This window comes from Hippoglossus hippoglossus, chromosome 3, assembly GCF_009819705.1.
Source record: "Hippoglossus hippoglossus isolate fHipHip1 chromosome 3, fHipHip1.pri, whole genome shotgun sequence".
NCBI classification, from domain to species: Eukaryota; Metazoa; Chordata; class Actinopteri; order Pleuronectiformes; family Pleuronectidae; genus Hippoglossus; species Hippoglossus hippoglossus.
In genome coordinates, this window is record NC_047153.1 from 18,989,958 (window position 1) to 19,017,214 (window position 27,257).

The following is a 27,257-nucleotide window of genomic DNA, read 5'->3' on the forward strand; positions in this document are numbered from 1 at the left end:
GTGTGTGTGTGTGTGTGTGTGTGTGTGTGTGTGTGTGTGTGTTTTCACATTACCATGGCATGTGTGTTTTAGTAATTGTTTCCACTTCCCTTTTTAAGTTATTACCCCCCTGCAACAATAAGGCTGTGTGATTGCGGAATGAAATTGCTGTGTATGGGCTTTTAATGCATCCCATTTAGCCAGATTCGCTTAACAGATGTCACAGACAGACCTGTCCTGGCTGCTGTGATGAAATATATCCATCATCCTCCCACTTACAGCCTCTCGCACTCTCATTTAGCGTTTTTCCATCCCTGCAGTCTCATTGCCTTGTTTTTCTCCCACAGCTTCTCTGTCTTTTCATGTCCGTACCAGTGTCTCTGTTACTGTTAGGTAGTTATTCATTCATTCTGAGGAAACTCAAGGGAATTGAAAAATGTATGATTAAAAATGTGTTTTAAATACACTCTCACACATGCACAAACACACCTTAAGTTTACATTGTGCACATGTCTCTCATTCTAGTATACAGTTTTAAGATGTAAGCTAATATGCAATATAACTCTTTAAGTTATATGCAGTATTTATAGTTATATCGCATATTACTTGGACTTGTTTAAAAACGTTTTATCAAAAAGTTTAGTCTCATATTCTTATAGCAAGTGATGTAGAGTTGAAATGTTATTTAGGTGCAGCCATCCAATCAATCATTGTTATTTAGCAAACAAAGATATGTTATACAGGGAACTATTACTCAAGCATGATTTATTCATTTTGTTTATGTTACTATAAAATATTGTGTAAGTGTAATTATTAATTATTAATTAATGTTACTTATTCATCTTTTTTGTGCTCTACAGTTTGTATTTATTATATTTATATTTTACTTTGATGACTTTGCCATCATGTACATTGGTATGACATTTTGGAATTTAAATTGCATGTTTGTTATTGTGTGTTTTGCCTGTAGGAGGGAGCTGGATGAACTTGAGGAACTTCAGAAGAGAGAGAGAGATTGTCTGCAGGTCGTAAAAGAGCAAACAAACAGGGTTTACCAAGCGCACCGGTTACATCACCTCCTCAGTACAAAGCAGGTTGGTTCTCACACAAATATCTCACCAGAGGCAAAACTTAAATGGTGGTACGTCATTTACCACGGCTACTTGAAGCAAACATGTACTGCCTGTTTAGTATCATCCGGGTATTTTGGTTTGGGTTTGAGGCATTTGGAGAAACTCTTGTCGGTTGCTTATCAGGGTTGGGCTGATATGCAGCAACAGCCGTAGTTTCTGTGGCGGTGAGAGCTTCTCATGGGATTTAGATTTTTCCTAAAAATTAACGAGATAATTTTCCTAAAGAAAAAGAATTCTGGATTTTCTTTTTTCTCAAGTGAATGCAATACGCTTCCGTATATTCCTGAGTTGCTTTATAAATCTTTTTCAATTAGTCTTGGACCGGATGTAGCTTTGAGGCTTGATGTTCCCCACCACTGCTTTAAACCTATCATAATTATACTAATCATTTTTTCTAAACTGAACAGTAATTGTATAGTTATGGCTCACATAGAGTAATAATTGGTAGTTACTCATGTTACAAACTAATATTCGCTTCATAATCCGTAAGTGCAATATTGACTTTATTTAAAGTTTCAACGGTGAATGAGAAATCATGTCAGATTCACACTTACACTTACAGCAAATTTGTCATTATCTGGTGTCGCGGTGGTCTGTGGTCGGTTAAATGTTTGATCTCGAGAACTCAGGCAACATCACAGACTCACTAAACTTTGTACAAAGGCAGTCATGTAGACATGGCAGTACGTACGTGCACATGAATGCACATGCGCAGCTAAACATGCAGCGACTTAAACAGGTAATGAGGTACAACTAGGGAGTTGCTTCACAAACTGGCTGTAGTTTTGTGTGAGTAAGTGTGTGTCTTCATGGCTCTTCTGATGTGCTGAGTGGATATTTCAGTGATTCCCCTGGCACAGGTGTGTGTGTGTGTGTGTGTGTGTGTGTGTGTGTGTGTGTGTGTGTGTGTGTGGCATCCACACATCTCTGTGACTCCCTACTGGGATCATAATGAAGACAAAGCACACTGGTCACTGTTGATTCAGCACCAACACTCCTCTCACTTTCTCTATCTCTCTCTTTCTCTCTCTCCTGCATACCTATGCAAACAGCATCGTCATCATCTGGCTCACTACTTTTCTTCCTGCGAGTATCCTATGTTCTTCTGAGATGCTCACACACTCACAACTTTAAAACGGTCAAATATGAAAATAGTGTAAGCTGGAGTGCAGCAGAGTTTGCATTTGTTGTGTCATGTTTGACTCTGCAAATGCTTTGGATTGGATTGGTTTGTATCATTTCGCATATGAACTATTTTGGGTAATTTATGAATAGTGAGAATAAAGAAAGAAAGTAGAAAAGTTTGTCTGTTCTTCCCCGCCCTCTGTCCATCTCTTTCTCTCTGTATATCTCTCTCTCTCTTTCTCTTTCTCTGCATATGGCAGGGGACTCTTTCCCTTCGTAGCTTTGACCTTGTCAGCAGTGAATAGATGGCTCTCCCACACAGTTCATCCTTCCTCACTTCTCGAACCCAAGCCCACACACACACATGCACGCACGCACACTCACACACACACACACACACACACACACACACACACACACACACACACACACACACACACACAGCTTACCAAAAGGCCCCAAGTCCCTCTGACAGAGACAGAGAAGGTGTGTTCCTGAGGTCAACATCATTGCTCTTCCCGTAGCTAGGTTGGTACTCTTAGGCGTGTGTGTGTGTGTGTGTGTGTGTGTGTGTGTGTGTGTGTGTGTGTGTGTGTGTGTGCCTTTAGGAGTGGTGAGATTTACGTTTGTGTATGTGTTTGTGTGGTGTGTATGTCCCCATCCTTCTGTCCTCTCCTGTTTGAGGTGGATCTGTGCACTCATCTCTATTGCATTTCATAAACTGATAGTGAGCAATAAAGAAATTGAGTTTTTTTGTAATATGGTGGTTATTCAGTCACTGCACAATTTGGAAAAAAAACACTCAAGGCATTGTAGAATATCACGTTCCCAAAAATGGGATTGAGCTAAGAATTGGCAACAGTTTTAAGAAGTGATCTGCCCATCATGACACATTCACAATAATGCATTAGCTCTTCTGTCAGCATCATGAGATTGAGATGCATCAGTAAGAAGTCAGCTCCTCTCCTCCAGTTGTGTCTACATCCCATAGGTGAAGAAATTAGGGTCATTGGAGTTGAATTAATATCTTTCAACTCACTTGACATTTAAAGTGCTCATTGCCCAATAATGAAACATTTACTAATTAACCAGTCTGTTAATATGTTATTTTAAAAGAGTGAGGTTTGGGTCGATATGGTGGGAGTAATTTCCCACTTAAGCCTTTTCTCTCTTCTCTCTCTCTCTCCGGTGTCCGAGTCTTTTAGAGTGGCCTAAATAGCAAGCGGTGTTATTAGCATATAGAGTAGATACAGAGTCCTCCAACTCCAAGCTTTGGTCTGGTAATTAACTTACAGCCAAAAGAATCACTGTGGTTTGAAAAATTATTAATGAGTCTGTCTGTGGCAAATCTCTACCTCACTTCAGAACAGCGGAGGAAACGTATTAATTTAACCTGTGTACACATGTGTATTTGTGCTTTTGAGAAATGAGATACAAGTCTTATACGATGCCACATTTGAGACAGATGCAGTTATCCCTGTAGTAGGTTTGGTACAGTGTCTGTGTGAAGTGCACACATTTCCCAGGTTCCCAGGTGTATGCTTTAAGGCTCAGACATACAGTAGGCTGATGTTGATAATGCACCACAAAGTTGATCGAAGTGATAAAGATGTTCAAATAACTGTCTTTGAAGACCCTTACGGACACAGGTAGATGACAACATTTTTGTCATGGACTCCAAAGTTTACTCTTGCAGATAAGACAGAGAAAGAATAAATTGTCCTTTAGTGGTATGTGAAGTTCCACAACTGTTGTCAATGGGAGCACATCTTTTTTTGTTGTCACAGTTTCCACAAGTTTGGGGTATTGTGGTTAATATGAAGGGCAATAACTAGGTAGACCAAACATGAAAAACTGCATGAAGAAGTTGTTAACAAAACTGATGTTTGAAATTACCTTAGAACATTGAACGTAACAGTTTAAATGTCAAACTGTTGTCTGTTTCATTTTAAGCTGTCCCAGGAGCCGGCTGTTCTATAATTTTCCCTAAAATGGTTCCCCTGACAAACAAAATTACTTTGTGGTTTTCCCAAACTCCAAATGGACTTTAACACAATGTAGTGATCGGGGAGTAAAACACCCAGGAGGATATCTAAAATCACAAAATCAGTGTCCTTGGTTTGAATCTGCGTTTCATCCTTACTCCATTTTACCTGATACTTTCAGTTTCAGTTATTATTTCTAACATGTATATCTCATAGCCAGTGAGACATACATGTACATGTCTAATCAAACCACATTGCTCATACGGATACACTGTCTCCCTCAGTCTCACAATTTCTGTGTTATACAGGGTTAACGTCTCTCCCTCTCTTGTTCTCGCTCTCTCTCTCTCCAGTGCCCAGGGGTCTTCAACTCTCCATTCAGGCCAGCCCCCCATGAGACAGAGCTGCTGCTGAGGCAGGTCAAGTACCAGGCCCCCACCAGACTTGTTCCCATAGGCAGGGCTGGTCTCTTGGGCATGCCTGACTCGACAGCCCCAAGTTTCCGTGGGAGTCTTGGATCCCCATGGATCAAACCCACTAGAACCGGCTCCTTCAAGCCCATTTTGCCCCCCATTGCCAACAGGAAGCAGCAGGTGAGAGGGTCAGAGCTATAGGGCCATGACAGACACACTCAGGTGGAGATAGGTGACAATTATATAAATGAGAAACTCGACTGACATACAGTAGATTGTAAAACCTCTTGCAGATGCTTTATTCCTCCTCCTTTCCTCATTCTTCCCCCTCACAAAGTAATGTACTAATTATTAGAGCTCTCTAACATTCCCTTCTTTCTTTATGGAGGAGGGTTCTTGATGAAAGCACAGAGCCTTTTAAAAGTCCTTTTAAAGAAGAATGACATCATTAAAACATGGCAGACGGCTCTCTTGGGGGCTACAGCTCAGAGCCGTTTAGTGTATTTCAGTGAGCACTATATGTGTGACTGTGTGGCTATGTGTCACCATCAACCGTAGCTTTACCACAGTGCCCATACACAGCTCTCATTTGTGTTCCTCATCAATACAATGTCACCTATTCCACCGGTATGTTCCGTGCTGTGATAGGCACATGTGATTCGTATGTAATATTACTTTAGTGTGGAATTCTGTAAGTGTATTGCCTCTACCAAGGAGGTCATGTTTTTGTTTGCTTTTCTTTTATCCAATCGTATATATTTAGCAGGATTATGCAAAAAACTGTCGGACAGGTTTGGGTCAGGAAAGAGCCCATTAATCTTTGGTGCAGATCCGGATCAGGGGGCGGATCCAGGATTTTTTTTTCACTTTAACATTGTGAGATGAGGTGTTTTTCAACATGTTAATTCCTCAGATAGTAATTCAGGAATCTTGATGAGAAATTCAGGCATGTTTAGAGGACTGATATTTGTGAGTGATTGAAATGTGGTTTCATAAAGGGACTGTTGACTGTTGGCTGTTGGCGGAGGTATGCACTTATACTGAGTGCCCTTCTAATGTTAATATAGAATTTATTTTGAAGGTACTGGCCAATGGAAGCATATATCTAGTGTATAATATGCATCAGAGAGACAGATATTATAACAAAAATGTAATTTAGTATCTAGTTGGGACTAGACAGAGCAACATGGGCATTTCATTGAAGTTTTCTTTCTTGATAAGTGTTGGATGCATTGTTGACTCACAACTCACTGGGACTGAATAGAAGTGTTATTGTTAATGTTATTGTTTTCCCAACAATGACCTGCTAATTAATTCAGTCCTAATATCAAAACCTCTGTTTAACTGGACCAGTAAAGAGTGGCCGTCAGCTTAGTATTTATCTTATTACAATTTACCATAGTCCAGTTGTGCATTTGTGGCTATGTGTTGTGCATGTGTCAATGTAGGTGTGCGATTTTGTGCGTGCTCGTGTGTGTGTGTATGTTAACGATTTGATGAGGAGTCACTTCAGCATTTGTGTTATTTACGTTCTATAGCTCTTTATGGCAACGTGCTTTCCCTATTATTAGTTTCTAGCAATGTAAAACATACAGTAAGTGAGCAGAAATGAGGCATGGGTTTGTCTCATTTTATTAGCTGCACTTCACGCACACACACACGCACACGCACGCACGCACGCACACACACACACACACACACACACACACACACACACACACACACACACAGACAGACAGCTGGCTGTAGTTAGAGCTAGTTCATTAATGATGTCAGGAAAGTCTCCTTGTGCTGACATGGAGAAGAATACATCACTTATGTTTATACACAGATGTCTTCCTCCGTCTCGGCCTCCCTGTGTTTCTTTTGTTTTATGCCTGTGACTCGTGCAGGAAGTCCCCTTCTCTTTCTTTCTTTCTTTCTATTCCCATCCCCACTCTCCCCCTCCCACTCACCCTTCCCTCTTGTGATAACTATCTAGTGGTGATGGATAAGGTTGAGGTGCTGGCTGTGGAAGTGGTCAGGCCAGGCCACCGATCCTGTGGCGATAGGAGCAAGGACAGGGTCCCTGTCCCTCCCTCTTTACCCCAACCCCCCCCAAACGACTCCCCCCATCCTCCCTCCTTTTTTAACAACAACAACTGAAGGTCACCTCAAACATAGCAACAACATTTAAATTAATCTAAACTACACAAAGTTTACGCATGACTTTAAAAAAACGAGTGTATACACTACAACTACACAAGTTTAGAGGATGCAGTTTGTTGCTTATATTCACCAGACAAATAAAAGTTTCAACATTTGTTTGGTATATTAACTCAAATGTCTTTTCATGAAGAATTGTTGGCATTTCACACATGCTGTTCTCACCAATGGAAAACAAAAACAGCATCCCTGCTATTTGTCCAAAAATAGAATGAATAAACATAGGAAGAAGAGATTTGCATTTCTACACCTTTCTTACATCAGTGGCAATGTCCTCAGCTTTCCTTGACTTATTTAAAAATCACCGCCTGTTTTTTTGAAATTACAAAAGCTTTCAAAGATTTCAATTTGTTTTTTCTTTGAAATCTCTTTAACATTTACTTTTTATGACAGTAACCGTAACAGGGTTTCACAAGTGTTCTGTGTCTTCAGAGCAATCGTGTGACAGTCACAATGGAGTCTTGAGGGGATGCAGCGGGGGAAGCGAGGTTAGACATGGGTTGGCCCCAAATCTTGTTGCTAAAAACAACCCTTCTCTGTCTTTGTAACTTTGATCTATCAGGAGGCATCAGAAACATCACTCCAGGGAAGGAGTCACAATGTCAAGAAGATGGTACATGGAGGGAAATGACAGACAGCTGTTTCAAGTTTAACTGACGTTTTCTGAGATTTGGTCCCAAAACTCTGTGTGGAAGTTTGAGGGGGAAACACAATATACATGTTATGCATCTCCAATTCAAGCACTCAAAGAAAGAATCAAAGATAATGATGATGTTCTTTTATCTTTGTAATTTTATTCTTAATAACTCAACATAAAATACCAAAACCAACGATGTGTTTAATCTTTTGAAGTCTAATTTATCCCTGCATCATATAGCACCTCTTTGTTGTCAAAAGTTGTTAAAACACATAAAAAACAATGTGGGTTACATATCGTTTAACTTTTCTCGTGTGTTATTTTCGAAGCGCTACACATACACTGACATTTTCTACTTTTTGATGAGTCCTCTCAATGAGCTCAGTGCTGTGATGTTGCCAGAGCAGAGGAAATAAATGCAAAGAGAATGAGAAATAAAATGAGAATAAAGGATATTATCAATGGGAACAGGAAAAAAAAAAAAGTCTTATGAAATAACATAAATCTGTGGTTAATCAGACAAGACAATAGATATGCAGCTCAATGTGTATTTATTTCCTATTTTCTCCATCTTTGTTCATTCTCTTCCCTCTGCATCCCATTTCCTCTGACATGCTTAGTTTTACTCTTTTTCTCTGTCTCTACATATCAGTTTCTTCACTCTCTCTTTCTCTCTGTCTCTCTACTTCTCTCTTGGAGAGATGCAGTGGATTGGCCTCTGGTTTTAGCAGTAAGCCATCCCTACCTGTGGGAGAGGGATCAGAGAAGGAAAGAGGAACAGAAGGATACAGTGATCATTATCTGATTCTTGTGTGTCTCTGTGTGTGTTGGTGTGGTTGTGGGTCTGCACAGGGTCTGTTCCAACAGCCAGGGGAAGTGTGGGATCAGTGCGTGCGTTGTCCTGACCTGACACTGCGTCTGCAGACGTCTTACACTCAACTGGAGGAGGCCCAGAAACAGCTACAACATCACAAGTCCACAACACTCCAGGGTGGCACACTGTGAGAACGATGTACACACACACACACAAAACACACAAATTATACTATAAAAGTATTCTAACATACATTCAATGAACATACAGTAAGTGTTTAAAAGCTTTTCTTTGGTTATGCATTTTTTCTTGCATATAAAGCAAGATATACATGCCTGTGAACACAATATTCATACAACATTAACTAGAAAAACAGACAAATCCTTATTATGAAAACTAATGGGTGTATGCCAGAGGATTATTTCCAGACTGCTTTATATTGTGTTTTTTAACAGGGCCGTAGTCTATCCATGATTTATTTCAAGGCTTGGTTTTAATTAGGGATTGTGCATGTGAATGCGTGTGTCTTCACTAAAACACTTGACTATAGCCTCATTACCACTCACAGGCTTATCTATTTTGTGTGTGTGTGTGAAGTGCTGTTATTAACCCTCCATTTGATCTGTCTCTCACAATAATTTCCCTGACTACAGTATAAAAGACCACCCGGCTTTGTAGCCACTCCAACCTTTATCAGTCATTTGTCACACAAATAATTAAATGAATAAATTAACATTTTATAAAGGAACTTGCATTACTGTGTTTTAACCAAGACTTTCCTTTTTTTTGGTGTTGTTTATTTATTTTTTTATTTTTTTACATTTTCTGCCTTATAGATTCATGAGCAACCTGGTGACTAAAGACTAACCTGAACTTCAGCCTTGAACCTTTTGTTGTTTTTTCTTGTTATTCTCCAATCAGAGAAACAGGAAGAATGAACCACAGCAACGATTCCTTCACACAGCCAGCCTGCGCCGAGAGCTTCAAATCGCAGATGACACACTGACTCCAACAGGAGGTAGGTTTAAAACTACAAACACAGAAATTATTAATATTATTGTTATGCACATTTAGTTATTGGATATATAACACCGGAAGTCTTCATTACAGGCCATTTACCCAACTACTAAACATGCTGTGCAGAGATGCATTGCTGATAAATGCTTCCTTTCCTGCCTTTAAGGTGAAATCACACATACTTAAATTTCTTTCACATCTAATGTAGATGTGGTCCACCTGCATTAACGGTCCATCTATAACTGACTGCTGTCACATATGGTCAAGATTGTTGACTGAAGACTCACAACAACACATGTTGTCTAATGTTACAATCATTTTTGCTTGTCTGTCTGTCTAACAGAGCTATTGTGAGTCACTTCATTTAAAGTAATTTAGCTGAAAATCAATCTGACTGTGTTGGGAAAGAGTTTTTCTTAATTTGTCATCTCTTGTTAATGGAACAACCTCAACCATATGATCAAAAGTCTGAGCGACTGAGAGAAGCAGAATGAATGGTCTAAAGGGAAGGAACAGGAGTTTAGTGTCTGCTCTAGGTTCGTAATAATCCTAGAATAATTTAAAATTGGTCACACAGTTAATAAAGATGCTGGTCTTCATCTTTTTGCTTCAACGTCATCAGGATTACATTAAATCCATGTCTGGAGCTTGGTCATGAGGTCAGCTCATACACCACCTTTCAACCTGAGGCAGACTGATAGCAGTCATGGGTTTATCCAGGGGTTGCCTGGGTTTCGCTCTGAAAGGTTTCTTTTCTAAAGGAAAAGAGGAAACACTGAAGCGGTGCGGCCTAACCCTTTCAACTTGAGTTGAACAAATTTGTCAAAAGTGACAGCAATTTAATAAATCGCCGCTCTCCATCACACACATATGCACACCCAGCCACACACATACACACAATTCCCACTCATGCCCTCCACTGCCCCCTCTCCATGTATACGTAAATGAGGTATATGCATGTGTGTGTGTGTGTGTGTGTGTCAGTATGGTAGAGGGAGAATGTGTGTGCGTGGGCCCTGCAGTCTGGTCCAGGCATTAGGTAATTGACTGTGTCTTTGCTCAAGGCCTTTCATGGATCACCGTCCTTTATTAGCTCACTTCCCAGCACACACACACACACACACACACACAGCAAGTTTCCCAGCAGCTCCACCCCAACCTCTTACCACCCACCACTAGCATCCAGACCCAATTGCCCGGAAACGAGGAGTGAAACAAGAGAGAGAGAGAGAGGAGCAAGGGAAGGGGGAGAAAGCGGCGACAGGAGAATGAACTAACACTGCCCCAGGAAGTGGAGATAAATAAGTAAGGGGAGTGAGTGGGCGGGTGAATGGGATCTCCTGCAGCTGACAACAGTGGTTGGGGGAGTTGGATCAGTTTTGCTCAATGGATCTATGCTGTGTTTGTTTAATACACTATTGATGGAACACTTGTAAGGTATTTGAGCATGTGTGATACATGAATATTTTCAATGATGCCACTAAAGTGAAAGGCAGCAGGTGTAATTTAGCTCACAGAATAATAGTCATTGTCAATCATAGTGAGAAACTGTCCTTTAAAAAAATGAGCACATAGGTTCTCTGCCCAAACAGAACTATGACCATTATGCTATCATTCTGTAAAATGTACATGTTTACTATTGTAACCGCGATGAAATTCCATCATTGTTATTGTAATCATGACAGCGAAGGTCCTGTCCAAACGCCTGCTGCTGCTGGGCCACTTTTTCAGGAGACGGTCTCAAGTGTTGTATCAGAGACTAGGGACAAACAACGTATACCTTTCTTCAGGTTCCTTGTTGGGGGAGATCACTGCTCAGCCTACATGCTTGCAGACATTTGCATAGTATGTCAGGCCACAAGTCAACCAATCAGTGAACCCTGTTTAAAATAATGGCAAGTAGGGTGATGGTAATGGTGGACCAGAATATGTGCAATTCTGATAGCCATGTCTGACAGCAGTGAGAACACAGGGACTTGGCTTTGGTCTTGAAAAGTCGTAGCATTTATTTACTGACAGTGTAAACTGTTGATAAATTGTGCCGCTCGTCCACAGCTAAACCATCATTTTAGACATAGTGCATGTTTTTGCACATACAGACATTCTTGATTATTTAAGTATCTCTCTGATGGATGTTACATAATCACATGTTCTTACTTGCCTTAACAACATGTGCACACATGTACACGCAAATGACAGGCCCCCCCACCGCACCCCCCCACTCCCTGTGCTGGCTGACCTCTATTTCCTCGGTGATAACTTTGCTGCTGCGTAGGAAGTTGTTGAAGAAGATAATAAAGATAGTTTTGTCTGCTCTCAGCTCAGTCATGTCATGCTGCTGTCACTCAGAGCTCATCGGAGTTCAGCCCCCCCACCTCTTGTTTCTGTCTGTCGCACAATCTTTCCGTAGCTCTCTCTATTTACTCTCTCTTTTCTCTCGCTCTGGTAATTAGTGCATTAGTCCTATCGTTGGCATCACCCCCAGCTACAGCAGCAGCCAGTAGAGCTTCTTGTCACAGCTCAGAGGGCCAATGGAGTGGACAGCTCAACCCTGGTACTCATCATCTTCCTACCGTGCCCAGCCAGCCTCCCCCCAGCTACATTATCTAGCTGTGTTATCCAGCCATGCTCCTAATTATTTTCAAGCCCAGCCACAGCCCTCTCACCCAGTCTCTGCCACATTACCTAGGCCTGCTTGTAATCATCACCTAAAGCTGCGCTTCAGCCTTCGACACAGCTCGTAGCCTCATCATTAGCATACCCCAGTTTTTTCTAGTTTCAGTCCGTAGCGCTCTGGCTTGACCATCACAGCTCTTGGCAGTATGTAGCACAGCACCCCCAATCCTAACCAAGCCCTAACAGCCCATGAGTCCTGGACCTTTATTTACCTTAGCCATCTGTGTCACAGCAAGAGAGTCTATCAATGCCAACGTGGCCCAGCCTGTCAGGACACACACATGTTCACACATAATCACGTCACCAATCCCCATCCCTCCAGAATCCCAATGGCCTTAGCCAATTGCATGGTACTGGCTGAACTTGACCCAACTCTACTCGCCCTTTTTAAATTCACCATTGCCAAACACTGAGTACACTGCCCTGCCTTGGTTTCCTAGTACCCACTGCAGAGATTTGCTTCATAGGTCAGTAATCAGCTGTTTAATAGAACATTAACTGATATGTACAACGGCATATTAAGGCCATGGTCAATTAAAGCAGAAAACTTAAATATGCTGTACGACTATAAAGTCATACATTTATGGGGAAAACTTGAAAATTCTTTGAAATCAAAGCCACAAATTTGTGAGATTTTCTGCATCAGGAGCTACAACACAATAGAAAGCAAGTTATATACAGGTTTTCCAATGTTTTTTCAATTTTTCTTTGAGTAACCTTTATTTCCTCAAGCCTCTGAATCAGGTCGTGTTTGCAAGTTTGTCCCCCACTCTCTGCCTGTCACGCTCACCACACAAAACATAATAAGCTAATGTACACTCTCCAGATTCACTCAACCCCCCTTATGGTTTCTTTTCTATCTTTCTTTGAAATGGTCTTCTTTCTATATTTTAGGTTTTTTTAATGCTTCCTCTCAAAACCCTGCCCTCTCTTTAACATAGTCTCTGCTCATGCTCAAAACTCTTGGCACAGATTTCCTGTACTTCAGGTTGAGTCCCTCTCTTCGCACGCAGCCTGCCTCTATGCACTTGAGAAACTTCTGCTGTCCTCTTGGATTTATGTAAAATGATCCGGTCAGAATTCCCCCCAACAACAGAATACGGCAGATATGACGTTGACCGATAAAATAATCACCGCCTGATTGCAGCCGAGGTTTCTTTGGCTCCGTCCTGCAAATGCCATTCCCTCTTTGCCCGCAGCCTTTGCCTGCCAAAACCTTCATCTCCTCAATAAATCTTTTTCACTTGTACGTACGTTAGGTTCACCCATTTAACCATAAATGATTCTGGGCTAAAAGCTCAAGCACATTTCCTTCTTGTTGAATCCAATTGCAGTAGAGTAAGTATACTCATAGGATTAGATCATCTACTGCAGGTGGTTCAGTGGCAGCACAATTCTTTTTCTTGTAAATTTACAGCTTTTTTCTTGTAATAGTTTTCCCGTTGCCCTGCTCCATAGTATTTGTTTCTTTACCTGCATGGCCCTCTTATTGTTAAAAAGTTTAAGAAACCAAGAACTTTAATTGTTGATGAAAGTACTCAGAGGTTTTTAGCTTCTGCACTAACAATGACTAATTCAAATGTGAATGTGGGAAAGCCCTCTCTGTCCATTTTGTGGTTGTGTTATCAGCTATGTCACCAGCGGAACTGCCTGTAACCACAGAGGATTGCTAATTAGGGGGCTACGTGCTAATCAAGTACACTACAGTGAGTGGTCACGTCTGTGTCTGTCTGTGCTCCGAGCCTTTCCTTCCCCTCGCATTAGACTGGCACCCGTCACAACTTTCAAAAGCAAGCATCAGAGCAGAATCATCCCTAGCTGCCACACACCCAAACACACGTTTGCACAGGCATCCCTGCCATCCTCAACACATGTACATAGACATACAATGCCTGCACATGAATACATGCATATACACAGACCACTGCATATATATAACGTTGCCTCAGGATTGTCCTTGTTACCGCCTCTCGCCACAACACACACTCAAACGCACACCCCCTCACACCATCGTCTCCTCCCAGCTACTCTGGTGTGGCTTTATGATTGTCATTATTGTGTTGTGGGTGCGAAGCTTCAGGCAACAGGGACAGGAAAAGTGTGTCTACATTTTTACACGCACACACCGGCTCCCTCTTAATGGCCTCAGCCGTAATGCTTCAGAACGATCCATACGACTGATGTATGAGGGATCTATTTAATGGGAACTGTATTCATTAGCAGTTAATACCTTAACTTAAATAGGCCACCAGTAGAGACAATGGAAGTATGGGCAGGGGCAGCAAATGTGTGAACCCGTATGTGTCCAACTTTTATGTGTGTGTCTGTGTACGTATTTCATATGTTGTCATGTCCTTCCATCTATCCAGCTCTGCTGCATTAGTGTATAGGTAACTGCAGTAAGAGAGAAAGAACGCTAATTCTCCATAACCATTTTATGGCATGTGTAAAACTCTGCAGCCCCTTCATTTGCACAGCCGTAAAACATTCCCCCCGCCACACTCCTTCCTACTCAGGACCTCAGATTTATCAATTAGCACAACACTTTGCTTCCATTACAGTGGCATTTTGCACCGTGAGGCCTGCATGCAGAGTAACGATGAGAGGCGAGTGCACACAGCATGGTATTAAATGGACAGTCTCAATTAAATGATTAGCAGTCATATTTTGGTGTGACTTAAGAGAATTAATGACATTAAACTATATTATTTATGTTCAAAGCTGTCGGACCTGACTTGACCAAATTAACTTGGGTCACTTCAGACCAATTTTTTTACTTAATTGTATGAATTTGTGTCAAACGCCTGTTTAAAACTAATAAATAAAAATGGTGATGGCAAATTAACATAAACACAGATTCAAAACTCCCGCCATGTGCAGGATTTAGTAGAAGATTTAGATTTATATTTTGGGCCTGGATGCAACTTTTAGGCCCAAGTCAAGGCCTTTCCAGCTGGAATCTAAAACTAAATTATAAACTGGACAACTAACAAGCAAGCAACAAAACAATTGAAAACAAAGTAACTATGGTCTGGTGTTTTTTTTTAAATAATTTTCAAGAAAACAAATAATTTTTTGTATTTATTCTAATTGTCTTTGGTCTTCCTGTGAACATTGATGAATACAGCTAAGAGGCAGAGCTCTGCAAGCAAATTCTCTCATCTAGAAAAATGATAACATTAGGCAATGGAGTTCTATAGAGCTAAATTTCTGCTGGGAAGACAGAGAGTTTAGATGAATTGAACTAAACTTTGTAAAATTATAACAAGTAAATTAAAATCATAATGATGAAATTATTGTTTGTTGAGATTTGATTGTCTTAACGCAATTACTAAGAAAACAAAACCCCAGAGGAAAATGTAGCACAACACTTTTAAAATTGACTACAATGTTGATACCAAGATGGCATTTTAGTCAACCTAACAACAAATTCTCGTGTGATGACAAAATATGCTATTTCAGGAAATACAACAATAACCCAAGATAAATAACTGAAGATAAATGCAGAAAATGCTTTGTTGTCATGGTTATTCTGAGGCGAAGTCAAGATATAGATATTTAGATAGTTTCCTCTCCATGTGTACATGGATGTAAGAGAAAGCAGTCAGACAAGCCGGATAAGGATGTCTGTGCTTTATTGGACCGCCTGTCCCTGTGCAGATATGCTCCACTGAACCATACTGTATGTAGTGTGGTATAATCACCACCTCTCTCTATCTCTATCTGCTGCCATCACTCTTTCTTTCCCTCCCTGTCTTGTTTATTTGTTCTCTTTTTCTCAGCCTTCATCTGCAGTACCTAGCTGCAACTTTTTTCAGCCCCTCTGACCCCCACCCTGTTTCTCTTAAACCAAGTGTGTGTGTGTGTGTGTGTGTGTGTGTGTGTGTGTGTGTGTGTGTGTGTGTGTGTGTGTGTGTGTGTATGTACACGTGTATTTGTGGGTGTGTGTGCGCAGCCTATCAAATAGCTGAGTGCACAATACTCATACACAGACACACAGACTTAACTTGAGGAACATGACAGCCCTCTCATACAGCTGTGTGTTGGCGATTGAAGTCAACACTGCTGTGAAATGCAAATGGGTGTGATGAAGCTGCCATGCAAACAGACACAGAGGATGCAGCAGACAGCTGATACACAGACTTACGTGTACGTTTCGCCATCCTAAAAACCTAAAGAATACATGTTCAGATTGCAGGTAGATGTGTTTTGATGCTCTTGGGCTGCCCGCGTGTGTTTCACTGTTCTGTTTGTCCTGAGGAATCAATGTCCATTGTTGTTCTCAAAACTCTTTTTATAGTTATTGCAAATAGGATTCCCACTCCTAACTGTGTATGTGGACATTATCTATCTATTTTAACTCTGTGTGTGGGAACCTTGTCTTTCCAATTTGTGTTTATGTGTGTCTGTTAGAAAACTTGGTTTTGTACACCTGGTAAACAGCCCGATGTTTATGTGATAACCATACCTCTACCTATGCTGTTAAACGGTTGATATATGGGCATGTGTGTCTTATTGCAGGCTCATGTGCTCACTGGCCAGCACAGGGAGTGTGTGTGGGGGGTTGGGGTGGCAATGGGATCTGGAAAGGGAAGCAATCACAAACACTTAAACCTGCAAATGGCCTTGATGTCCTGCGCTAAGCAGCCTGTGTTGACTGATGAGCCTGTTAACCCTGGCTGAAACAACTCCAGCACGGGGGATTAGACAGCAACGTTGGTCCCGGCCGTTCCTGGCCCATTTTGCATGGGAATTGTGCATATTTAATCTAAGGTGTGCTGAGGTGCAAAGACAAGCCCCCCTCTTCTCCCTTTCTCATTATAGATGTGTAATAGCACCCTGAGGCAGGGGGGCCTTAATTCACCAGCCCCAGCCCCAGTCTTAATCTTACGCTCAGCCCCCACCTTCCCCCGGTGCCTACCATCAACCCAAATCAAAGTCCAGGTCCCAGCCCTCTTCCCAAGCTTTGTCTCTCTTAGTCCTGTCCTACTGTATCCCTTAAGGTGTCACCATGCTTCAACCAAAGTGTGTCAGATGATCACAGAATGTGTGTACCTCTCCACGTCTGATAAACGGCTGTCTGGCAATGTTTGTAATTTTTCAAAATGGCAATTGTCTATTTGAAACTGTACCCTCTTGTCTCCAGAGGAGTTTGCTTCAAGAACACCACAGGCTTTTAGCCTATAGCCTGAGAAATATGATCCATGAAGTCCAGTTTGAGTAACAGATTAATCATTTGAAAGATTATCAGACAGCAAAACACTGCACAACAGTTTGTAATACTCAAAGATAGGATTAATAACTGTGGAAAGTTAACACGGCTGCAGCTATTTCATCTGCTGTTGCAATGGTTTATTTAATATTGTGTTCACTTTACAAACTAATGCAACAGGAATGTGCCAGATGACACCACAGAGTTGCAGCAAAAGTTGAGGTGTCCCTATGTTTTTCTTAAGTTTCTACATAGAGGCCCTGACACACCAGTCTGCACGGCAGCGATTGGCTCAGGCAGTCCCAACAGAGGAAAACTTATCTACAGGCAATGAGAAAAAGAGTCAACTACCTATTTTAGCTGGATGACCCACATTTAAACCTGTAGCCCTCTTTTTTTTATCGATGCAGTTTTGAGAGTAACCACAGATGAACATGTCATTTGTGGCATTTATGTCATCCCCAAATTATCCGCATGGATGAAATACAATTATAGACTCAACTATGCAGCCCCACATATTGACTGTAGTCAGACTGGTACATAGAGTAGATAGGTCTAGCACATCATCCTTAGTTAGCTAACATTCATTGCGATGTTGCTTGGTTAGCTAAGGTACCAGACCAAAGATTCTAGCATTAGCGTAAAGTTGCTCAACATAAGCAGCTCAGTGATGCTTGCTGGTTCGGTGGCGGCGACCTGAATAACTGTTAACCTGTTAGCTTTCATTAACAAAGTAGTGATTATCTTTTAGCTGTCACCATCACCTCGGCCCGACACTTACCAACTCATTCCTTCTGTATCTGTGTCCTCGTCTAGAGTTGCGGCTGCTTTCTGTTTAAACGGTGTCGGCCTTGTGTCCTCATGTTGCATTGGGCTAGTTGTGAATTCTGCATCCGTTCCCTGATTAATGCGATTGAGTGTCAATGACAGGAGCTCTCTGAAGCATCTCTCTGTCTAATTCCATCTATCACTCCATCTCACCCTCTCTTTCCTCTCATCCCCTTCTAATCCAGCCAACACTTCTCTCTGCAGGACAGAACAATTAATGTGCACTCTCATTTACTCGCTCTCTTACCCTTATGTTTTTTCCCCCCCTTTCCCTTCATATTCCTCTTCAAACAATGTGGCTTTTCTCAAGCATCTCTCGGGCATCATACTTCTACCTTATGAGAGAAGAGTGTGTGTGTAGGAGTTGGTGTGCATGTAAGAGGGACCCCAAGCTGTGTGTGTAATTTCTTGTTTGTACATGGTTCCAAACATCTTTGGCCACTGCAGAGCAGGGGGGAGATATATGGAGAGACAGAGAGGTTGAACAAGACAGAAAAAGATTGAGAGAAAAGGAAAGAGAGGGGGGAGATGGGAAAAACAGGATGATAACAAAAGCAGCTCGGATTTCACAGACGCATATTTCATCAATCATGTGAATAAGTCGTGGTGATTATGCATGGCGGTGGCAGGCCGAGGGGGGGCTGATTACCATACACCATAAAGGCTGCTTTCTTATCTCACACACACTGATTAGTTTCTGTCTGCAGATAGCCTCTCACTCCTTGCTCACACACACACACACACACACACACACACACACACACACACACACACACACACACACACACACACACAAAAACACTCATGGGGTGCATCTATCTCTGGCACACGCACACACACACACGCACGCACACACATACACTGATAAACACATACACACATAATACCGGTAAATTCCTAGGTAGCCAACATCGATTTTATCTGGCGGCAGTTGGCCTACCCTTAAAACAAGAGCCTCACATTGTTAATTGGTTTTACTTCAAGAATTGTCATAAAAAATGTACGTTATTGGTGCATTTGAGTTCAGAATTGCACAAAGTGACAACCACGCAATGTGACACGAATACAGTCTAGCTTATAAACAGTTTAATGAGATTAATCAAAGAAGGACTTGACGTCATTGTGGCTGTGGTTCAGCTATGCACAGTCAGAAAGGACTCAAAACAAAGTTGGATTTGCACTTCTACAGGTAATATGAGGAATCTATCCAACCCCCTTAAAGGGAAGCCTCCGAAGGATCATGTCAGTACAACCCTACGCTCTACTCTCTACTCTCTACTCCCTACTTTCTCACAAGATCCCAAAACCTAAAACACTGATGCATTAGATCAGTTGAAATAATACGAACAGAAGATCTTAAGAAGATCGTGGTTTTATTTTATTGGGAAAATCACTTCTTAACTCCAATGTGTAACAATTTAACAAAACACGTTTGATTTAATTCAAGATAAGGTTCTTTCTAAAGAGAAGAATGTTTTCTAGAAAAGCCCCCTTCAACGTCTGGAGCTTAAATTTATACCAACAAGTATGTTGTCTACCTTTTGTTAAATACATTTTTTGTGTGTATACCGACTGATCTCTGTGAAACTGAATCCAAATCATCTCATTATCTTATTCTCCTGCTGATTTATTGTGCACCTGCACTGTAGGACATTTTCTGTGAACTGTGGCCTTTACGTGACGCAAAACAAGAGAAGGAAAAGTGAGACGGGAGGAGGTGAAGCTGGGGCGAAATTAGCTACGTATGAAAGGCCTCGCTTTGTGTCTCAACCAGGGAATTAGAAATTACTCTTTTCTCTGGTGCTTCCCTCTCTCTCTCTCTCTCTCTCTCTCCCTCGCTCTGATATATAATGTAAACTAATTTGGTAACCAGGCTGGAGCTGCGTTGTGCTGTCTGAGTGCCTGCATGTGAGAAGTGCGCCTGGGACGCATTAGGGCCTCCTGACAGGGGCCTGGGTGAAATAAGTGAAATTAATGGAGCTCCTTTCATGTCGGACAAGGCCGCGGCACCCCTTTCACGCCGCGTACAGTCACAGAAAAGTCAATACTTTTTTATTACTCCTCGCTTGCCCTACATTCCCCGCTACAAGTGCTCTGCTCGCTAATTGGTTTCAGTTTGCAGTGAAAGAGAGAGAGAGAGAGAGAGAGAGAGAGAGAGAGAGAGGGAGAGGACTCCATCCCAAAGAACACTGAAGCAAATAAATCAATCTCATATTTTTTCTCCGCGCTGTCTTTTTTCATTGAGCAACATCATGGCAGAGAGAGGGAGAGATAAGAGAGAGAAATAGAGGAGAGAGGGTAAATGGTTGGTTAGAGCACGCCTGGTCCCCAGGGAGCATAATGATATCTGGGAGCCTGTTAATGGAGACGAGTGGTTAAAGTGGTCTGGGGCCCTGGCCAGGTCACCCCTGGGGGTTTCTAACCAGCAACTTCACTTCAGTTGGCGTCGTGTGCTGCGGGCTCAGAGGCACAATGGAGCATCCCAATAATATACGAATGACAGATTTGTGAGATGACATTTATCTCAGCTACTTTATGTGTGTGTGTTCATGTGTGTGGTGATGTTGGAATGAGTTCAAGTTGCATAAAGGTGTCTTAAGCGACATTTGCATATTGTTACGTTTCCTCAGCCACTGACGTCATTAGTTTCAGTACGTTTTGTCCCCTTTTATGGTGCTGACTTATTAGGACATCTTTTTCAAAGTAAATTGATTTGCAGCAACGTACACATACTCCATGTGAAGCTTTTAAAATTCTAAAACAGTTGTATATCAACAAGAATATATTTATATAAGTGTGTGTGTGCATGCATTTGAGTGTGTACTATATGTGTCTTGTCTGTCAGTGTGGTGTTCACTTTTGTACTAAGCTTAAGTGGCAGTGGGGTTAGCCTCTTTCAGAAACACACAATCACAAAATGATGTGACACTTTGAAGCCCCCCCCCTCCCACCTTCTCGCCCCGCCAGGCCACCACCTTCTTTACAGGCACACACACACACACACACACACACACACACACACACACACACACACACACACACTAATCAGCCTCGAGTTAAAGGGAGGTTCCACCAGTCTCGTTTTCTTTCTGTGTCCCAGCTTTCACAGCTCAAGAGTGCGGGCCAGGGCAGGTTTGGGGGGGCTAAAAAAATGTGTGTATGTGTGTGTACGAGTGTGTGCATATGTGTGTGAAGGAGCTGTCACAGTGGGCTGGCATCACCGTCCACTTTGCCATCTCTTCCTCGGCCTGACAAGTCCCTGCTCCCTACCCTGTGGCCAATACACACACACACACACACACACACACACACACACACACACACACACACACACACACACACACACACACACACACACACACACACACACGCACAGTCACACACATTATATCCCTGTGTCTATCTCTGTCTCACTCCCACACGTATGATATATGAACACACAGATCGCAAACTCACATGTATTGTTCAAATGACTAAATTTATAAGCACACTAACACCTATCCAGATGTGCAGACAATGACATGGTGCATATTACACAGTGAGTGTGTTTGACAAAACATGCAGTGAGCTCTGGTCAGTGATGGTAACACATCACGTTCACGTCAATGTTTCTGCAAAATGGAGCTTTCATTTCAAATTCAAACTGGAATTGGCTTCCTTATCGTTTGTGTGGCAGAGTTTCTATTTGTGTGGCATCACTGTGGTCGTTGTGTGTGTGTCTGTGAGAGAGAGAGAGATCTTCTCGGCGTCAGATCGCGGAGGGGTTTTGTTTGTTACAAGGACAGGCTTGTCCCCGCCCCCAGGCGCAGGCATTACGATGATTGTCATGGCGATGGAGTGTGAGTGACAGGCGGGATCACATGTGGTAGCCGGGGAGAAGGAAGCCCGAACCGCCCCAGTCCCTGACATTAGTTTGTCCTTCATCAAAACTTTACACTCGTTTATAACTACTCACTCCCACTGTTGGCAAAATGTCTCTCGTTTCCTTCTTTTATTTTTTTTTTACCATCTGTGTCTCTTATCTACTCAATTCTCTTTCTCTATTTTGTTTCTATTTCTCCTGCTCTTTTTCTCTCATTTACATTTCATTTAATATCGTTATTCTGTATTTCCACTGATCTCTCTCACTCGCTTACTCATTACTCAATCGTTCTCTTCGTCTACCGCCAGTGCCAAGTTTCATTTATATGTACTGTGTGTATATATATATATACATAGAGGAAGACAGGGAGAGAAAGACTGAAAATGTGTTATTTTTATTCCTCTGGCTATCACACAACTTTCCAGGTGAAGAAGCCAAATTAGAGAATAGGTCATATCATATATACAGGGACACACATGAACAATACATTAATTGAGCAACCACACATAGTTTTATTTATTAAGATGTTTCTAGATGCAAGCTTGTGTGTGTGTGTGTGTGTGTGTGTGTGTGTGTGCGTGTGTGTGTGTGTGTGTGTGTGTGTCATGAATGCGTGTATCTGTGTGTTTTTTGGTGAGAAAGCTGGAGTTTTTTTGTGCGTCGCAGCAGAAAAGGAGGTCAGGGTTTGCACGGAGACTCGGGTATTCATCATTAGTCTGCTGCCGCTGCTGGTAATGCTGCCCGTTACAGCCGTGATTAAGAGCCCCGCTTAGTTCCAGCAGCCGGTGCAGATGCACAAACACAAGCGCACTTGTGTAGTACTGACACAGCTTTGGTACCTTTACAGAAAACTCCCTTTTACACCATCGCCCAGGTCAGTGTGCATTCATGTGTGTGTGTGTGTGTGTGTGTGTGTGTGTGTGTGTGTGTGTGTGGGGATGTTGTTTGGCGGCTGTACCGTGTGTGGCCCTGAGCAGGCTTTAGGGTCTGATGAGAAACCTGTCACAGTCACTCATGAAAAGAGCAATTCACACACACACACACACACACACACACACACACACACACACACACACACACACACACGCAGGAAGTCGTATTTGTGAATCATAGTGGATTAATGTACACTTCTATTCCCATTTATTAAAGCAGGAAACTTATACCACCCACCACATTGCATCCAGACATCTCCACTAATACCAACCAATTCAACCTGACCTGTTATATTCACAGTGATTAAGAATATATCAAGCATATAAGATGCAGATCCAGCATGTGAAGGGGACGGCCACAGAAGAAAATGTATTAATTGAGAGACTCACCGATTGATAACATTATGATCATGTGATCCGGTAACACACGTGTGACACTGAGCTACCATACACTGGACCAGGACCCTGAAACTGAAGCAGTTCTGCCATCATTCATGTTGTTATTTACATTTGTGCTTTTCCCCATCTCATAATTGTTTTGGTCTTGTGATTGGTTTTGCATATTTTGAAGTGGGGGACAGCTTGGGTTTGAACAATTAGACCAAACAAACAAAAAGATTTAATGTCCCTCTGTTTTCATTTTCTCTCCTCCCTCCTCCTCCTCTTGTCCTCTCTGCCTTGCCTCTCCTCCCCTCCAGCCGCTCAAGACAGTGTTCGCCACCTACGTCTGTGATAAGTTCACTCGTCTGCAGCATCACAAGGAGTGGAGCATCGTGTGATACGCCTCCTGCTGGCCTGAGAAAATGAAGGACGAAGTACAAATAAAAAGAATGCTTATTGTCTTAATCGTATTGTTTTTATTAAAGTGTGAGTTTTAGCTTTGACCCATCAAACACTGATTGTCTGTCTTGTCCTGATGGCATGCCACTGGTGTAAAGGACTGCAGGAGCATGAGGTGTCATCCAAGTGTCCGTAAGCCCCGACATTCAAATTCGACTCGAAACGGCGACATTTACACAATTTTTTAAGCCTAAATGTTTGATATCGTTTGCTGCAGACGCGTTAACGTTTGCACACACACAACGCACACACTGCACACAAGTTCTCACCCAAGGGTACGCACAGGTTGCGGTAGCATCGCTCTTTCCAGTCGCAGACATTGAGGCTGAAAACATGGTGTAAATGATGCCGCTTCAAGTCGACTTTGAATGTCGGGGCTTACGGACACTTGGATGACGCCACAGGAGCAGCCAAAGCCAAGTGAGAAACCAATAACATAAAGGGTTATGGAGATATGTTGAGCCACTGACAGAGACGATTTCGGGAATTATTATACTAATGGCATTGGTGTGCGTCTTTGAAAACCATAATTATCAATGTATGAACTAAACAGTGGCTGATTATGCAGGGTAGCATAATAATCCATCCATCCATCCATCCATCCATCCATCCATCCATCCATCCATCCAGGTACTGACATTGGATGTGTGTGGGGGTACAGGTCCCCAGCCTAGGGCTTTAATGTAGAGACAAACATTCACATCAAGCAATTTGGAGTCACCAATACGTTTTGGACTGTGGCAGTAAAGCGGATCACTGAAGGAATGCAATGCAGGCACAGGGGGACATGATAACTCTACATAAAAAAGGCCCTGACTGGACTGGGATACATACATTTGATATCTCAGAAGAGTCAGGAAACACATTTGAGTTGAAACCAGTGAATTTCCACCATGTTTGAAGACTTTTATTCATGTATAAATTGTTATGGTTCTAAAACTTATCTTGAAAATATCCTTCACAAATGTACATCGTCCTTTTTATACTGAAACATTTATAAAGACTTTTGAAGCTTATGTAAAGTGAGAAACTAAATTATTTAGACCAACTCTGAACTTGTGTGAAGACTACACATGACAGCTCCTCCTCCCAGGCCCTGAGGCAGAACTTCATCGTGAAGTTGTCTGTTTTGATGGTGAAGTATAAAGTGAGTTCAAAGTCTGAACTCTTCATCACTCTCCATCTTTGGCACAGACGTGACACTCACACATGACGCAAAAGTTTTATCATTAAATCTTGCAGTAAATTCCCGAACACAGACTTCACTCCTCCGTCCTCACTCACCTGGTTTTCCTTTCTTTCCTCTCGGCCCCGTCTCTTTTCTCCTCTCCTCTCACTCTCCTCTCCCTCTCCTCTCCCTCTCCTCCATGTTGCTGGCATTCCCCTGGGCCTGTGCTATAAGGCGTGGAAGAGGAGCAGAGACAGAGCATTTAGTAATGGCTTCTTAATGGGCTTGTCGACAGCCACATTAGAGCGCACAGGCAGCGGGCGAGGCCGGGCAACGATATGCCAAGCCAGATGCCGTGCCAGCTGTGGCACTCTGCTCTCTCACTCATGCTCTCATTTGTAATCACATTTCTCATACGGATGGACGCCATGTGCGTAAAGGAGAGAAAGCAGACAGACAGGCACGTCCCCTCCCAGTTCCTGTCAGTTTATTCTATTCATCTGCTCTGCTCTGTGTTTCCTCTGTTTGTTTCAATCACTTTCTTCTCCACACTTTTAATTCATAAAGGAGTACTCACTATTTCATTTATTGCAATCTTAAAAACCTGCTAAAACATTGAAAAAGAGGTACTTTGGGTAAAGAAACACAAACCAATCCTCGAGTGAACACGTTTTAAAGAACTTGTGTGTATTTATTCTTTCTTATTCGTATCTTATCATCCTGTCTCTAAATTGGTTCTTTTATTGAGTTGAGTTGAGTTGATTTCTTACAGATGGAAGTTAAACCTAGACTATAAAAATAAATTGTTAATCTTCCAGATTTTAGGGTCCATTAGGGGTTGATTCTCAGTCCGATTTACTATCTGTTGAAAGATGTACATCCAAAGAGGATGTGATACATAGATTCATTGAACCTTTTTCAACAGTAACAACTAGAAGGCTGCATTGATTTTGCATCACAGGGTTATAAAAGGCACAAAAATCTGATTTAAACAGGAAAGAAAAAAACAAAAGAAGACATGAAAACATGAGTTAAATGTAAAATTTAAAGAGCAGGGACTGAAGTTTAGCAATACAAGTTTAGCAACTAAATGAACAGGAAACTGATGCAGGAAGGAAGGAAGGAAGAGTATGATAAAGTAAATGGAAAAGGAAGCCAGAGAGAGGGAGGAGTGATTAAATGAATAGATGGATGATTGAATCAATTAATGAATGTTAATGTGCTACACTGTAACCAGGGACCCGGAATGTCATTGCCAAAGGTCTTATAGGTCTCCAGTAGGGGGAGCTATGTGTCATTGACTCCAGTCTGTGTCAAAGACCTTCATCAGTACAATAGTGTGTGTGTGCTGCAAAGACTGAATAGTCAGAAGGTGGTTCTTTGTTTCCCCATCTGATCTGATCTCGTTGCTACCAAACCAAATTTCCCTGCGTCAGCGATGATCAAGTGTGATGAGGACGCAAAGAGAATGAGGTGTGTGTGTGTGTGTGTGTGTGTGTGTGTGTGTGTGTGTGTGTGTGTGTGTGTGTGTGTGTGTGTGTGTGCATGTGCATGAGTGTTTTGTTCATCTGTGCGTGGCAAGTCGTCCATATACATTGTGTGTGTTTATGTATTGGCAGCTGATAGTATTTTAGGAGTTGAAGCCCATATACAGACTGGTGGCCCTTTACACCATATCGACAGCTGCCAATTGTCACTGCTATGACTGACAGTTCTGTATTGATGGACGGGACCTGCTGACAGAGAGATGGAGGACAAAACAAAACGAGACAGAGGACCATTGGTAGAGAGCGTAGAGGAGAGAAGAAAGACTGGCTGAGCACACTGAAACTTTCTCAAGGTTATGGGAAGGAGAGAAGAGAGGAGGAAGGACAATGTCGAACCTGGGTCTGGATCAGTTCACGTTCAGCTCTGTAATGGGGGTAAGCTTTCCCTAGAATTCCAAAATTGAAAATTGTTCATATACCAAGGTTTCACTCACTTACCCAATGTGTGGATAGTGGTGATGATACTCCATAGCAAGGGCTCCTACCACTGCGGAGTCAGGAGAGAGAAGAGCCTTAAATCAAGATGAGCGACTGCAGTGGAGTGAGGGGGGGCAGTTGCTCAGAGGATTTGACCATGGACTACAGGTAAGAGGATGTGACAAGGATGCACTCTTTTTTGCGGCCTCTCTCCTTTATTGACAACACTCTGTAAGCAAGAAATGGGGAGATAGAATGGTAAAGACATTCAGCAAAAGGCCGGGTCAGAACCAAACCTGCAGCTGCTGCAGGAATCAAGGATGTGATCTGCTGTAGGCTGTATGCAGTGTGGTGTTAAATAGATTCTAAAGGAGCAATACAAAATGTTTTGTCAGAAAAACCTTAAGATTGACATTTTGACTCACTGACTGGCCTCGTTTGTTTGTTATTCTCTGCATTTTAATAAA

The 27,257-nt window shown here is 42.1% G+C and overlaps 1 protein-coding gene across 1 annotated transcript in view; it reads left to right on the forward strand.

The window, feature by feature from the left end:
• spata17 (spermatogenesis associated 17) overlaps window positions 1-23,664 on the forward strand; it is a 35,263-nt gene extending 11,599 nt beyond the window's left edge. The window contains exons 6-10 of the mRNA XM_034580888.1: window positions 950-1,073; window positions 4,576-4,815; window positions 8,330-8,478; window positions 9,213-9,309; window positions 23,517-23,664. Of these exons, the coding sequence (XP_034436779.1) occupies window positions 950-1,073; window positions 4,576-4,815; window positions 8,330-8,478; window positions 9,213-9,297 (598 nt within the window). The 3' untranslated portion in view covers window positions 9,298-9,309; window positions 23,517-23,664. The remainder of the gene's footprint in view (window positions 1-949; window positions 1,074-4,575; window positions 4,816-8,329; window positions 8,479-9,212; window positions 9,310-23,516) is intronic.
• The last annotated feature ends 3,593 nt before the right edge of the window (window positions 23,665-27,257 follow it).